Genomic DNA, 15,292 nt, shown 5'->3' with positions numbered 1-15,292 from the left:
GTGGGCTGAGGGGGGGCCAAGGGAGAGGGAGCACCAGAGTGGGGGAGGGGGTGATGAGAGGGCACTGGGGCAAAAAGGTACCTGGGGGTCTGGCAGGGGTGACGGAGGGTTGTCAGGAAAGGGGAGGAGTCTCCCTCCTCCCCAGCAACCCCCCTCGATATTTATTTCTCTCCCTGTTTATTTTCGAGAGCCACATTAACCCACTCTTCCCCCTCCCCTGGGAACGGGTGCCCAGCAGGGTGTCGTCCCCCGTCCCATCAAACCAGCTCCCACTGAACCTCGCCCCGTCCTCCACCTTGACGCATCCTCTTCCCGCAGATCAGTTCTGTCACTGGCAGGTGGAGCGTGGGGGCCATGGCTGGAAGGTGGAAGAGAACGGATGCCTGGTTGAGGGTTCTCCCGCCCAGACCTGCTTCACCACATCCTTTGAGTGAGTTTGTCCCCTGGGCCTTCCCATTTGCCCACCACCTTCCCCATGTGGCAGAGAGCTACCCATTCTCCAAAGGCCAGACCGGTCCTGATCTGTCATGTGCCCCTATGAATCCAGAGTTGCTCTGGATGGACCCAGCATAAATGAGACCCAGAGGTGCCAGGCCTGAGTCTGCCCTGCACCTTGTACCATCATGTCCCAAATATGTGTACACACTAGTAAATCCGGAGTGGCTCTGGATTTAGGTCAGGGCTACGCTGCAGATTTCTGCCGGCACAGATCTATCGGTCAGGCATTGAGAAGAGAGCTGTGCTAGGCAATGTGAATTCAGTTATACAGTACAGTGCTCTGTTACTAGGAGAGTTGTTTCGCTCAGGGAGGGTGGTTTTATCTGCCAACAGGGTATCCTGGGATAAACTGGTAAAGAGCTCCTGCTGTGGACATGGTCTAATGGTGTGTCTACAGTGGTAAGTTTCTGTGCCACAAGTTATTCCACTTTTATTAAAACACTCGAATTAAACCACTGTTGTGTGTCCACACTGTGCTCCTTGTGACACTAGAGAGCATCCACATTAGCAGGTCTTGCAAGGGCAAAGACAGCAGTGCATTGTGGTAGCTATCCCACTGTGCAACTGGCCGCAGGGCGCTTTGGGAAGGGTTTGCAATGCCTTATGGGCAGGCACAATGTCACATGATGCAGGTTTCCCAATCCCATGGTCCTATGGGCATCCTACTACATTGCCAGCTGCTTTTCAACTGAACTGGGGGGCGGGGGTGTATGGAGGGGGAGAGAGGCAGTTTGGTTTGAGGGGCAGAGAGGGTGTCAGCATGCTGTCTTCTAAGTTCAAACAGTGGCAGGAAGCAACCAGTCCTGAGGCAGGGGAAGGGGGAAACCCTGGGATGTCATTTGAGGGATTATGGGACAGCTCTGGAAGCCAATTACAGCGCAATAGGAATCAAGTGTGTACACTGGCAATAGAGCGCTGGAGCCTCTGCGCAAACAGCCTTACGACTCTCGTCTAGGTGGGTTTTTTGCAGCGCTGCAACTGCGGAGTTTCTGCGCACAAAGTGGCTTGGCAGTGTGTACACGTCTGCAGTTTGAGCACAAAAAGCTGCTTCACTGCGCAGGAACTTGCCCGTGTACAGGCACTTAGTAAATCTGGAGTCACTTCAGTGGAGTGGCTCGGGATTTTCAGTGGTATAACCAAGATCAGATGCAGGCCCTGACTCTGTGCTGCCCTTGTGTCATTGTGACACATACAAACACACACTCTACCCAGCTGTCGGTATAGACCCAAGGTGTCTGGCAGGTAAGAACTGGGAAAAGTGTCGCTCCAGGTTTATGAGGCCTTCTCTGCACTGCTGATTTGCCCCGATTCCAGCCCCGGGCGTAGCTGCCCCGGCAAGCTCCTATAGCAGATGTTATTTGCACTGGAGGAGCTGACCCCATGAGTTCAAGTCATGGCTTATGGCAGCTTTGCCTGTCTACACAGGAAACTGTACTGCGGGAGTGCCCGGAGGCTTGAAAAGCTGAGCTCTGTTCCTGGCTCTGCTGTGTTACCTTGAGTAAAAACTATTTCCTCTGTCTGTGCCTCTATTTCCCCTCCTAACCTTTGCCCACAATATCTGCACTGTGAACTCTGTGGGGCAGCAATTGTCTCTTCCTAGAGTTCATCTTGACCTGCCAACACATTATAGCCACAACTGCCTTATCTACAGTAGGATTTCAAAACCTGTCCACGAATATCCTTTTCCCCCACTAGTGTCCGCAGAGTCTGCGCAGCGCCCAGCACAATGTGGCTCTGATCTCAGTTAGGTGCTATTGCAATATCTCATTAGGATTTCCTTTTCCCCTCTGTAGGTGGTGCATCAAATCGCAGCTTGTAGATCTTCTAAAGGAGGGGTTGTGGGAAGAACTACTGGATACCTACCAACCGGAAATCTACGTCTCCGATTGGTAAGTTTCACCCTCTTCTCCCTAAAGGCTTGAATTGTGACCTGCTGAAAGTAATGGGTTTGTGTCTTTGCCGCTGATTTCTGCTGACTAAAATAAGACCTCTGCAGTTTCCTTCATTTCTAGTTATAGGGGCCACCTGTGCCTCGAAATCAAAGGGTTTGGGTTTGTTTTGGGGTTGTTTTTTTAATCATTTAAAAATATCAAGCCTGTTGATCCTTGTTTGATCTGTTTTTTTTTGCTGGAGGTCCCCTCGGAGGACCCAGAGATGTAGGTTGGGAGCCGTGTTAGCCCTTAATTAAAGCAGTGACAAGGGTCGGATTTTTAAAAGTGAGTTTCTCCTGCCCAACTGTTGCTCAGCGGCTTGCATCAAATGCATGTCACAGGTCGCGTCTGTTCTTGGATTTGCTGCCTAGGATTGTAGACAGGCTTCCCTGAAGTTGCTGGGCTAGACAAGACCAGTGGGTCAGGATGTTACAGTGCTTGGAGCTAAGATGCTGGTGAAATCCCCTGATTCATGGGGACTAAAAAGCCTGTGGTGCTGTGTGTGTTGGATTCAGCTGTGTGTGTTCCCAGGATTCCCATTCAGGGGGCTGTGTCCTGTCTCCCTTTTGCTGCCCCCTGAGGTTCCTTGTTCCCCAATGTCTGTTCCCATCCTGCAGGTGGGGCGCCCAGAGAAATGGTGGCTGTGAATACTCCATCTGCATTAAGCTCCTGGCTGCCAACAGAAGAACTGTAATGGCAGAATTCCAGGCCAACTCTGATGCTATACAACAGTGGAGCGACACGCAGTATCACCAGGTGAGCCAGCTCTGTTGCCAGCTCTCTGGGAACATTAAGGGACTGGGAATCGGGACACCTGGGTTCTAGAACCAACTCAGCCACTGGGTTGGCTTTGGGCAAGTCACTTCCCCTCCCTGTGCCTCAGTTTCCCTGTGAAGGAATAACGAGACCAAGCTCTACTGTAACACACTTTCAGATCTACCATTGAAAAGCAGTAGGGATGAATCACTAGTGGGCATAATTTGTAAAATTATGTATATTTAAAAGAAACAAAAAAAAAACAGACCGCCAGGAGTTAAAAATTGTGACTCCCAAACCGAAAGAGCTCTCGCCCTGTCTTGGAGCTGTCATCATCACTTCATGCCGACCCATCACCTGTTCTAGGCTGCAGTGTGACCATCCTGGAATCTGTTGCATAGACTGAGAAGGGGGATGAAATCAAATTTGAAAAGGGAAACTTGTTGGACATGGGAGGCTAGTTCTCTTCCCAGCTCACCCACAAAACAAACTCCACCCATGGGTCTTGACCAAATGAAACCCCTCTACTGTTCACAGCTGGAGTGCTTCAGTGTAGGAGCTACCAACGCTGGCTGGAGAGGTTCTTCCATCACTGCGGTTAATCCGTCTCCCGGAAAGAGGGTCGCTAGATTCATGGCAGAATTCTTCCATACAGGAATTCGATCTGTGGTAGTGTGTACTCTTGGGGTTCCCCTTCATGGCCCTGGACTGTGCCTGGGGGTCTGATTTGGTTCACAGGCTGAAGGACAAGGATACAAAGTAATACCAAGCAGCTCCCCCTTCGGGGTACGTCTGCACTGCAAAAAATCCCAACAACCAGGGGCAGAGAGTCTCAGCGGCTGGGTTTACAGACTCGGGCTATGTTGCTAAAAACAGCAGTGTAGACATTGCCACTCGGGCTGGCACTCTGCGTCAGAAACCAGCTCCCACCCTGGGTTTCAGAGCCGTTGACACGGGTATTTGCAAAGCCAGCCCGAGTCTGTAAAGCTGCGCTCGGAGACGCTCTGCCACGGGTGGTATTGGCACAGCGTAGACGTGCCCTCCCTGAGCGCCGTCCTGCCCTGAATAGAGCTGGGGTCCTGCGGGAACAGTGTAATTAATGACTGGTTTCTAATACAGATGCGCAAGGGGGCTGAACGACGCATGCATGGGCAGCCTGAATTCGGGCTGTTCCTAACTGTGGAGGGCTCTACCCTGCACCTTAATGTTCTTTTAAGGTCGCTCTTTATGGCTGTAAAGTGTGTGAATAGTTGAGGTGCCTGTAGGTGGTAGGCAAAGATTGTGTAGCGTAGATCATGGGATCTATGCAGGACCGATGGCTCCTTCTGGTGCCTCTTTACGCTGGGAGGTATCTGTATAGTCAATGCGCGGCTGTGGATTTTATGAAGTGTGTTACCGGCGCACCTAGAGCCCGCAGCTGCGATCAGGGCCCCTGTTGTGCCGGGTGTGGGCACAGCGCAGTCGAAAGGGACACAGGCTCATTTATTGTGGAGGTGGCAGAGAGAGGAATAGAACATGGGTTTCCTGACATCCAGTCCTCTATCCACTAGCCCACCACAGGCGGCAGATGGCTAGGGCTAGTGGGTGCTCATCCCCCTGAAACTTCCTGCCTGCCCCACTCGGCAGGAAAAGCTCTGCATCCAGCTGGGACAGGAAGGGCCCCACCTGTGCACGGACACTGATGTTATGTGATGCTCTAGTGGGCTCCTCTTAATTCTGTGAGCAGCTGGAACTGGGCCCAGACCTCTGAGATGGGAGATACCTCCAGTGCTCCCTCTAATTTTTCCCACCCATGTGTGGAATGAATTTTGTTATGTGCAGGGTAGATTTGATTTAAATCATGATTTCATAGAATATCAGGGTTGGAAGGGACCTCAGGAGGTATCTAGTCCAACCCCCTGCTCAAAGCAGGACCAATCCCCAGACAGATTTTTGCCCCAAATCCCTAAGTGGCCCCGTCAAGGATTGAGCTCACAACCCTGGGTTTAGCAGGCCGATGCTCAAACCACTGAACTATCCCTCCCCCAGTCACTAGTCACGAAGACTTTCTTATAAGTGCATTCTTGTTGGTTGTTATAACCTTAATACATATTCCTCACAACTCAGAGATAGATGGGACCCAGACTGGGTCTCTTTTACGGCCTGCTGCCATTATAAGTTTTCCCTTCTAGTGAGAGAATGGTACGGTAGATCTCAAATCAATGAAGGCTACACTCAGAAAGACCTCAAGACTTCTGGAATATGCTGCTCAAACAGTTTCGCTTTTGTTTCTACTGCCTGTCCCTCCCTTCTCACATTTATCTCCAGACTTCTCCTTGTCCAGATCTATTCTGCCCCCAACAGTCTCTAATTCACTGAACTTTTGAAACTTTGCACTTTTAGAGAGAGTTAAGGGACTGGCTGTGTGTACACCAATGTTGCAGAGGAACAATAGGGTCGAGGGCTGTTTTTTCACTCTATAATAATATTTATTTATTTAAAAACAGTTTTGCGTTAACAGACAAGCATGTTATCTCTGGAGACACAAATCCACAGTTTAGAGAATGCAAAACTAAGCATCTCTGATGGTATCTTCTAGACTGAGCTCTGAGTCCCATTGGTAGATAGAAGATTAACTAAATAATCGTGCAGAGCCCATGGAACCCGAAAGATTGGTCCCTAATCCATGACACTATTGGAACTTACTACAAACTTTCTCAACATTACATGATATATTTCTCTACTATAGAATTAAATTATAATCCCTGTTCCATGACGAGAGATCTTTGAGCTATAATGTATCTAATTAAAAACGATCTTTAGATAAAATGATTCTTGAGGAAAAAACCTATCAAAAAATCCTATTTTTTTTTAATCATGATTTTATCCACCCTGGTTATGTGCACCAATATGGAGTGATGTGTGGGAAGGGCTCAGAGCTGGGCAAAGGTTGGATGCAGGGGGTAGGGCCCTGGGTTGGAGCCGGGAATGAGGGGCTCAGGGCTGGAACAGAAAGTTGAGGTGCAGGGGTGAGGGCTCTGTCTGAGTGTGCAGCCTCTGGGTGGGACTGGAGATGAGGGCTCAGGCTGGAACAGAAGGTTGAGGTGCAAAGGGTGAAGGCTCTGTCTGGGGGTGGCTCGGGGCTGGGGGATGAGGGCTCATGGCTGGAACAGAAGATTGGGGTGCAGGGGGTGTAGGCTCTGGGGTGGGGCTGGGGATGAGGGGCTCAGGGCTGGAACAGAAGGTTGAGGTTCAGGGGGTGAGGGCTCTGTCTGAGGGTGTGGGCTCTGGGGTGGAGCTAAGGATGAGGGGCTCAGGGCTGGAACAAGATTGGGGTGCAGGGGGTGAGGGCTCTGGGGGTCTGGGCTCTGGGTTGGGGCTGGGGATGAGGGGCTCAGAGCTGGAACAGAAGGTTGAGGTGCAGGGGTAAGGGATCTGTCTGGGTGTGTGGGCTCTGGGGTGGGGCTGGAGATGAGGGGCTCAGGGTTGGTGTGTTTGTTGGGGGGTGAGGGCTCCAACTGGGGGTGCAGGCTCGGGTGGGGATGGAGATGAGGGGTTTAGGGTGCAGGAGGGTGCTCCGGGACAATGGCAGGGAGAGGGGGCTTCCCCCAGCTCTCTCTCCCTGCAGCAGCACTTGGGCTCGGGGGAGAGGTGCCTCTCCCTGCTGCAGCAGCTCCGGGGCTGGGCCATGAGATAGGCACCATTCCCCAGCCACGGGAGGTCCAGGCTGGTACTGGGATGCCTCTCTCCCTGGCTGAGGCAGGTCCGGGCCGTGGCTGGGTTCAGGCTGCCCTTCCCCTGACCATGGCAGGTCTGTGGTTGAGTTGGGGGAGGGACGTCCTGCCTGCAGCAGGTCCCGGCCGGGCAGGTTCCCTGAGCCCCTGCACAGCGCTAAATAGGCTGCTGTGGCCACGCACCTTACAGGGAGCTTAGGCCACCACTCTGGGGGGAATGTGGGGCAGTCCTGCTTTCTGACCCCCCATCTCGCTGCACAGCAGCTATTTCGTTTTGCCGAGCCCCTACCCTGCAATAATATCTTCACCAGTCTATGTAGCCCCTACTTCCTCTCTCTGGAGCACATGGATTTGTAACAGGGTCCAGAGATCAATCTGGGTTCCTTTTCCTTCCCTCCCAGGTGTCCTACCGGTTCAGGCAGTACGGTCGCGGAGTGCGGTATGTGCATTTCCTCCACAAAGGGAAGGACACTCATTTCAGGCCGGGACACTACGGCGCACGGATCACCAACTCTACAGTCATGGTGAAGCTCAGTTGAGAGCCAGGAGCGGGTCTCTGCGAATCTCTCACGTGAGCCGGAATAATGATCTCCAGATGCCTCTGCGAGCTCCTCTCCTGTCCTAGAACAAATCAGAGGGATACATCTCCTTTAAATTAACATGCCGCTTTGCCTGAGGAGCTTTTTGGCTCCGTTCTTTTTGGCCAGCCTCGTCCGACGGAGGACCAAAGAGCAACATGGCAAATCTTTAGGTTCCTAGTGTCTGGCTTTGGTCAGTGTGAACCTGCCGCTGCATTGGAGAAGCAACAGTTCTTTAAAGATGGAAACAACTTGGCTTGTTCCCCTATTTGGGGGCTTTGGGATTGTGTCATCAGAGCATGAAGGGGTTTAAAAAAATCCCCAAACTACTATTGTTTTACCACCATGAGGAGGAATTTTCAGATGGTCTCTGCCACGTTTCCGTTAGGAAGCTGCAGAGAGGTGGATTGGGAGCTCACTGCGTGTTCTGTTAACAGGAGAGTTTTTTCTGCCAGCTGATGCCTGTGGTGCTGCCTGTCTGATGTGAATCCAGATTCACAGGCAGGTGAGCAAAATACGCCCCTCCCCTCGTGCTAATTAGATTGCAATATTCTGGGGGAAAGGGGATTAGAACCCAGCTCCTGCAAGGTTTGGGTAGTGCAGTGCTCAGGAGAATATCATACTGGGCAGCCCTTACACAAACGTAAATAGCCGCTTGTTGATTGTCCAGGAGTTTATGGGGAACATAATCTTCAGGTCTGTTCTCACTGCACTCAGATCCCAGCAAAGCCAGTGGGCGTGGTAGACACTCAGGCCTTTTGCTGACATAAACCAAGGGTTGTATTCTGAAGTGTTTAAATCTGGAAAAACTCCAGTGGCGTGACTCCAGATCCACCCAGGTCTACATCAGACCAGAACGGGGGCCAACAGTGCTTTGATGCAGTTTCCTCCTCATTTTAGGGGGGTGCGATGTGGGGGTAAGGTTAAGTCCATTCTTCTGCTAACGCAGGATCAGGGGCATGGGCAGGGGGTTATAGGCGGAGCCGCAGAGCCCACTCCCAGCAGGGCTTGATGGGCAAGATCTTTCTAGTGGACTGGAGTCTAATTTCTGCCACGTGGCCCAGCGACGGCCTTCAGTGTCTCAGCTGGTCCTGCGTGCAGTCATTGGGATGGGTCTTAGCCCTGCTAGTACAGACAGGCGAGAACTTCTGCTGATATTAACCAATTCCTGCCATTGATGTCTTTGCTCTCTTACACCAGCAGGGGATATGGTCCTGGTGACTTGGAGGCGTGATGCTGGGGGATCTGGCGCTCTGTGTTACCTCTCTCAAAAAAACCCAAATTCTGCTCACATTGAAGTGCGAGGCTCTGATTCTCCTACAGCTCAAACAATTGAGTGAAGAAAGAGGCCTGCTGACTCCAATGGACTTAGGCCTGATTTACACCAGAGAGAAGGAGAAGGGAACTAACGTAGCTATTCAGTCCTAGCACTGAGCAACCTCCTAACCGATTCCCTTTGTGCACAGAGAGCCGGGATGGATGGTGGCCCTTTGGGCCAGGCTATTATTGTTTAAAATGATCCCATGGCCTTAGGCGGAAATCCCCGGTAGGTTAGTTACTGAGAGAGCTAACGGGTTTCCTGTTGGCCTGAATTGTTTTTATTAATAAAAGGGCACGGAAGGTTTGAGCTGGTCCCCCACCAGAAAAGAGGGGCATGGGAATGTATTCGCTGGTTGGTTTCACAGGGCTCTGTGCCGAAATGGAGTCACTGAATATGATAAAACCAGCTGTGCAGCTTGTTACTGATGATTAAAGTGTTTTTCTGATCAGCGTGTGGTGTGGGTGCATTCACAGCTCAGCTGGCTTGAAAGTGAGACAGGCCCAAGCTGAATGGCCCAGTTCTTCTCCCTTCACTGAGAGGAAGAAACTTGGAGACCAGGCACAGCTCAGAGAGAGCAGGAGGGAACAGACAGGAGTTTGCAGTGGGGTGTGGTGGTAATTAAATGATGCAATATGGGGGCTGTAGGGGAAGAGCTGTTCCCCCTTTCCCTTCTCCCCGAGTTTGTGCTGGGTGGCCTAGCCAAGGAGCGGCAGGCAGCTGTGCCTGAGTTCCCTGAGCAGCAGGTTGCAAGCTGCCGAGAAGCCAGCCGAGGAGATGCTGCTCAACGCGGTGAGGTCCACCTGCTGCCTGGCATGCTCAGAGTGGGGGGCGAAGCTCAGGATTGTGCAGGTAGGACTGGGGCACATGAGACAGCGTGTGAAGCCTGAGACAGCTCTGCAGGGACACATTGCTCCCAGGGAAGCTGGCCGGGGCAACGCAAGTCTGAACCATCGCTGGAGGACGGCTGGGTGAGAGGCAGCTGCCTTGGTGTCGCTCACTGGGGTAAGGGCGCCCCTGACGGCCAGTAATGTGGTGTGTGCGCTGGGTGTGGCTGGTGCCCCTAGGCTCCCAAAGCTTCTCCTGGCAGAGAGCGACCCAGCCCCACTGGCCTCTCCCCTCCCTCCCGCTCTGCAGTGGGACAAGCTCTGGCCAGGAGAGGGGAAGAGCACGTGGCCTGAAGCTCACACAAGGGCTCAGCAGCAGAGCTAGGGAGAGAACCCAGGAGTCCTGGCTCCCCTGCTTTAACCATTAGACCCCAGCACCACCAGGCTACACTGCAGTCAGGCCTGTGACTCCTGCGCGGAATGACCCCAGCGCTCTCCCGTAGGACCGCACCATGAGCCCGCCTCCTGGCTCTACCCAGCTAATCAGGAGGAGCAATGTTCCCTGAGCGACAGCAGCGCCCGGCCTACCCGCCAGAGCGAGACTAGCCGCGACCAATCAAGAAGGGGGCGGGGCTCCCATGTGACCAACCAGGAGGCGGCGCTGTCGGAACCAATCAGAGAGTGGGAGACGGCAAGATGGCGGCTGCGGAGTGAGGTCAGTGTGTGGGGGAAGGGCAGGAGAGCGAGGGGTTGCGCCGCCCCTCCCCCACCGGTGTGGTGGGGGGACACAGCCCCCTCCCCTATCTAGAGTCCAGGCCCCTCCCCCACCTGTTTCCGGGGGGGCACAAACATTCCAGCCCCGCCTGGTGCCCAGCCCCCTCCATCTCCCCAGCGGCTCCCCGGGCTGGCGGGGGACCGCCCCCCCCGTTTCCCTGGTGACCCCATAACTGCTGGTCTGTGGGGCACCCCCCTCCCCCAGCCGCTGCTCCGGGGCGTGGGCCAGGGGACCCCCCCTTCTCCTGCCAGCCCCCCCGGTGCCCAGGCCCCTCTAGTCTCCTCGCAGCTGCTCTGCGCTCCCATCCGCCCGACCTGGTGTCCCTCCTTCCTTCCTATTTCTCTCTTTCCGCCCCCCCAGCTGCTCCCCTGTGATTGGGAGGGGGGTTCCCCTCCCCACTTAGTGCGCTGCCTTTCAGCCACCCCTCTTCCCCCAGCTACTACTCTGGGGCCCATTTCCTCTCCTCTCCATTTGTGTCCCCTCCCAGCTGCTTCTCCAGGGAAGTGGGTGACCCCCCCCCCCTTCACAATCTGGTGCCTGTCCTGCCCTCCCCCCCGACCCCCAACCGCTTTGGGCGTGTAGGGGATTTGTACCCTCCCCAAACCAGCTGATTTGTCCTGCTGAAAAATCACGCACACCCCCCCCCCTTCCTTGCCCCCATTACTGTGCCCCCTTTTTCAAAACCCTTGTTAGATGCTCAGCCCTGGTGGCCCAGGTGTGTCCCTGCACAGGTAGAAAACAGGCTAAACCTTCCAGGCACTTGCACCCTGTACCATTCAATCTGAATCTGCAGGAATCTGCTCTGGGAAAGTGGGTCTGTGACGGTTTAGTGTTTGGTAAAAGAGCTTTGTAACGTGGATGTGTCATTTTGCCTAGGAACTGGGCAGAGACTTGCTGGACTCATGACACCTACAGCAACAAACCCCTGTCAGATAGTAACAGTTCTCACCCGCTTTTCTTCTGGGCTAGTGATTTTAAAGTGATAAGCTCTGTAGTCAGTTACCAATCCCATAAACCATCTTGTCTCACTTGACTACGACCTAGCCTATCAATGTGGTAGCTGAAGTTCCTGCCCTCCAGAAATATTAACTTCCTGTTTTCCTTTCTTCCAGGGGACTTGTATTCATGGTCTCTGGGGCTTTAGTGAGCTTTTAATGTGGAGAATGGCATGCAGGGGTTTCCTGAGGTTGCTGGCATCACCTTTGAGGTGGAGTACGTATCTGTTTCTATTCATTGCATTGAGTCTGATTCTGGAGTGTTGCTCTGTATTGCTTTGCTATGGAAAAAGTGCATTTAGCAACTATACTGGCTCTCAGTCTTCATAGAAATATGGGACTGGAGGGGAGCTCGAGAAGTCATCTAGCCTTTCCCGCTGTGCTGAGGCAGGATGGCAGGTGTAACTATCAATGGACCATCCCTAGCGGGTGTTTGGTGGTTTTTAAGCACAGGTTAGACAACGATGGGGCTTCCACATCCTCCCTTGGTAACCTGTTCCAGTACTTAACCATGCTTGGAGTTAAAAAGTTTCTTAATATATGACCAAAATCTCCCTTGAAACAAATCTGGTTCCTTCATGTCCTCCCCTCAGAGGAAATGGAGAACAATTGATTAGTTGTCTTTAATATATGGAGATATACCTATCTCATAGAACTGGAAGGAATCCTGAAAGGTCATTGAGAGTCCAGCCCCCTGCCTTCACTAGCAAGAACAAGTACTGATTTTGCCCCAGATCCCTAAGTGGCCCCCTCAAGGGTTGAACTCACAACCTTGGGTTTATCAGGCTAATGCTCAAACCACTGAGCTGGCCCTCCCCCACACCTTGTACATATATGTTCTCCCTCAGTCTTCTTTTCTCTAGACTAAACGTGCCCAGTTCTTTCAGCCTTTCCCCATAGGTCTTCTAAATCAGTGTTCCTCAACCTTTTCGATACCAGGGATGGTCTTGCTGCCTCCTAAACTGTGTGAGCGAGATCTCAGGGACCAGCGCCACTCCACGGACTGATCGTTGAAAAACTCTGTTCTAAATCTCTTACCATTTTTGTTGCTCCAGGAACAACCAGCTGGGGGACAGGAAGAAATAGTCCCAGGGTTGCATAATTTGAATAATTGGGCAGGGTCCATGCCTTTCTCTGAAGCACAGGTTGGAAGCAGGGTACCATGGTCCTATCTAGCATGGTAAGAGGTGCGATAATGGATTAGAAAGCTGTCTGATGCTATACTAAGTTGGGCCCAGCACAGCATGAGACATAATCCCTAGTGGAAAGAGCACTAGAGCAGAACTCAGGAGACCCGGGTTCTATTCCTGGCTCCGTTGCCAGCCTGCGGAGTGGTCTTGGGCAAGTCACGTTCTCTCCATGTGCCTCAGATTTCCCATCTGTAAAATGGGGATGATGTTGATGTTAACCTCTTTTGTAAAGTGTCTTGATATTTACTGATGAAAGTGCTAGTTAAGAGCTAGGTAGATGGACCATTATTCTAGTCTCCTACAGCAATAGCTGGACCATCAGTACAGAAAGGGATGCCAGCTTGGATTAGTCGGATTGTTCCCAAGTGGTAATTAATAAAACTTCTCTTCCTTATAGGTATCAATCCTTTCCCTCTTGCCTTTGTACCAGGGAGATGGCCATTAACCCAAGCTCTGGGCCAGCTGGAAACCCGCACCATGGCCACCCTCAACCAGATGCACCGTAAGGGCAAGCCAAAGTTTCCCCTACCCAAACTTGGCCCCACCTTTGGCAACCCCCAGCTCAAGGGAGTGGTCCTCAAGACCATGATTCGCAAACCCAAGAAGCCCAACTCTGCCAACAGAAAGTGCGCCCGGGTGCGGCTCAGCAATGGCAAGGAGGTGGTCTGCTTCATTCCCGGAGAAGGTCACAACTTGCAGGAGCACAGTATTGTGCTGGTGGAAGGTGGAAGGACACAGGACTTGCCGGGGGTGAAGCTCAAAATAGTGCGTGGGAAATATGACTGCGCCCATGTTCAAAAGAAGAAATAAGCACCTCTGCGCTGAGAGGTGTCATGGGATTGTAAAGTTCCCAGCTTAGTAGGAAAGGAATTTTAATCACATCTGCATTTGTATCATGGCAGATATCCTCCAGAGACTTTACAACTTGCTCTGTACTGTTGTGAAGTATTTACATGCAGACCATGCTCATTAAATTCTAACCCGTTTCTGAGAGACGGGATGAATTTGTGTTCCAATCAAGGGCGCTGAGTTGTAGTCTCAGTTCCTGGGGCATATGAGGGGGTGTCTCTGGCTATGGGGTCTCTTTGGAAGAGTCACTCAGACTTGGGTGGAGTGTGTCTCTTCCTGTGCACCTGGGAGAGGGGCCTCTGGAGTGTTGATCAGGCTGTGGTACATAGGGGGACTGCAGGGTACCAGGGGTCTCCAGAGTGACTCCCCTGGAACACTGGGGAGTCACTCAGTCTGGATGGTCTTTCTGAAGGAGGTACCTTGGCTGGAGGGGGGTTTCTGGGGTGTTGCTCAGACTGGGGGACACAGGAGGGCTCTGAGGATGGGTCACATGGGGGGGCGTCATGGATTGGGAGAGCGGTGTGGGGGTCTCCCTGGAGGAGCTGTCCCTGCCTGAGGAGGGCTGGGGGGTGTTGCTCAGACTGGGGGATACAGGAGGGCTCTGTTGGGGGGGGCGGGGGGGAGTCCTCCCCCTCACCTGTGTGCAGTGTACCTTGGGTGGAACGGGGGATAGAGGGGTGTGGGATGTAGGAGCTGCTGGGCGGGGGGGGTCCTGTCTTGGGGGGAGGATGGCTCCTAACGCGGTCTTCTGCAGCCCTCCCATCCCGTCCTATTGGTCACACAACAGCTGGCTCCCGCCTTAGGAGACCAGTTCTCTCAGGGCGGGGCCGCGTCCGGCTGAGGGCAGATTCTTTGTTCTATTGCCCTTCCGCTCTCGTTGGGCGCTGCTGCGATTGGCCGGCTAGCGGGGAAAGGCAGGAGGGCGTGGCGGGTCTGTCACATGACCGCAGACATGGCGGCGCCCATAGGCGCTGGCGCGGGCAGATGCGGCGGGTCCGCTGGTGGCGGGCGCTGCCGGGGCCTGGCGCGAGCTGCCCAGGCGCGGGGAGGGCGGCCAAGCAGGCCGACTTGGCGAGGTGTGTATGGCGGGGCGCGAGCCGGCTGTACGAGCACGTGCGGGAAGGGAACAGCGCGCGGCCCCGCCTGGACATGGCGGCGCTGAACGCCCGGCTCGAGCAGGCGGAGCGGGAGCTGGAGACCCGCAAGGGGCCGCTCGGGCCCCGGGACCTGCGCGAGATCGTGAGTCAGGGGAGGGGCCTAGCTGGAAAGGGGTGGGGCTTGTGGGCACGGGCGGGGCTTATCTATAAGGGGTGGGGCTTGTGGGCATGGGAGGGGCTTATCCATAAGGGGTGGGGCTTGTGGGCAATGACCCAGCAGAAATGGGTGGGACTTGTGGACCTGCGTTGGGCCTAGCAGGAAATTTGTGGGGCTTAGGGGTGGGAAAATTAATGCCTTGGCAAGTGGATATGGATCATTGGGGAGGGTGTTTAGAGGGAGGAGGGTCTTGTGGAGAGGGGATAGGATAGAGCTGGTGAGAAGGCTTTATAGAATGGGCAGGGTCTACAATGGGGTGGGGCTTATGGGGGAGGATGGATGGGGGCTATAGAGAAGTGGGAAGTTTATGGAAATGGGATGGGCTGAAAGGGAGGGGCTTATAGAGAAATATGGGGACTATAGAGGAGTGGACGGGGCCTATTGGGAGGGGTTTATGGGGATGGGGAAATCTGCAGTGGGTGGGTTTATGAGATATGAAGTGGGGCTTAAAGAACTGGGGAGGGGCCTTTGGGGAAGGGGTAACAGAGAGTGGGGAGTGTGCAGCTGTTGAAGTGGAGGGTACTGGTTTTTCTTCCTGTGTGCTGCCG

General features: G+C 53.5%; 3 protein-coding genes across 3 annotated transcripts in view; all 3 read left to right on the top strand.

The window, feature by feature from the left end:
• The window catches only part of SIRT2 (sirtuin 2), a 256,350-nt gene that overhangs the window by 151,646 nt on the left and 89,412 nt on the right, over positions 1–15,292 (top strand). The gene's annotated exons all lie outside the window — the stretch shown is intronic.
• SARS2 (seryl-tRNA synthetase 2, mitochondrial) overlaps positions 1–15,292 on the top strand; it is a 56,175-nt gene that overhangs the window by 21,517 nt on the left and 19,366 nt on the right. The window contains exons 6-11 of the mRNA XM_032776269.2: positions 319–430; positions 2,292–2,387; positions 3,047–3,185; positions 9,478–9,586; positions 10,125–10,302; positions 14,399–14,669. Of these exons, the coding sequence (XP_032632160.2) occupies positions 319–430; positions 2,292–2,387; positions 3,047–3,185; positions 9,478–9,586; positions 10,125–10,302; positions 14,399–14,669 (905 nt within the window). The remainder of the gene's footprint in view (positions 1–318; positions 431–2,291; positions 2,388–3,046; positions 3,186–9,477; positions 9,587–10,124; positions 10,303–14,398; positions 14,670–15,292) is intronic.
• Positions 10,250–13,574, top strand: MRPS12 (mitochondrial ribosomal protein S12). Its single transcript, XM_032776299.1, has 3 exons — positions 10,250–10,336; positions 11,509–11,608; positions 12,979–13,574. Exons 2-3 carry the CDS (start codon positions 11,551–11,553, stop codon positions 13,389–13,391), a joined length of 471 nt encoding a protein of 156 aa, XP_032632190.1. The 5' UTR covers positions 10,250–10,336; positions 11,509–11,550; the 3' UTR covers positions 13,392–13,574.

Source organism: Chelonoidis abingdonii, chromosome 11 (assembly GCF_003597395.2).
Source record: "Chelonoidis abingdonii isolate Lonesome George chromosome 11, CheloAbing_2.0, whole genome shotgun sequence".
Classification (NCBI taxonomy): Eukaryota; Metazoa; Chordata; order Testudines; family Testudinidae; genus Chelonoidis; species Chelonoidis abingdonii.
This window is presented reverse-complemented; position numbering and strand designations above follow the sequence as displayed.

Bases quoted from the DNA above. Each gene is read 5' to 3' on its own strand.
- MRPS12 (XM_032776299.1), top strand. From the start codon at position 11,551: ATGTGGAGAATGGCATGCAGGGGTTTCCTGAGGTTGCTGGCATCACCT. The intron at 11,609-12,978 runs GTACGTATCTGT...TCTTCCTTATAG, and splicing joins GGCATCACCTTTGAGGTGGA to GTATCAATCCTTTCCCTCTT.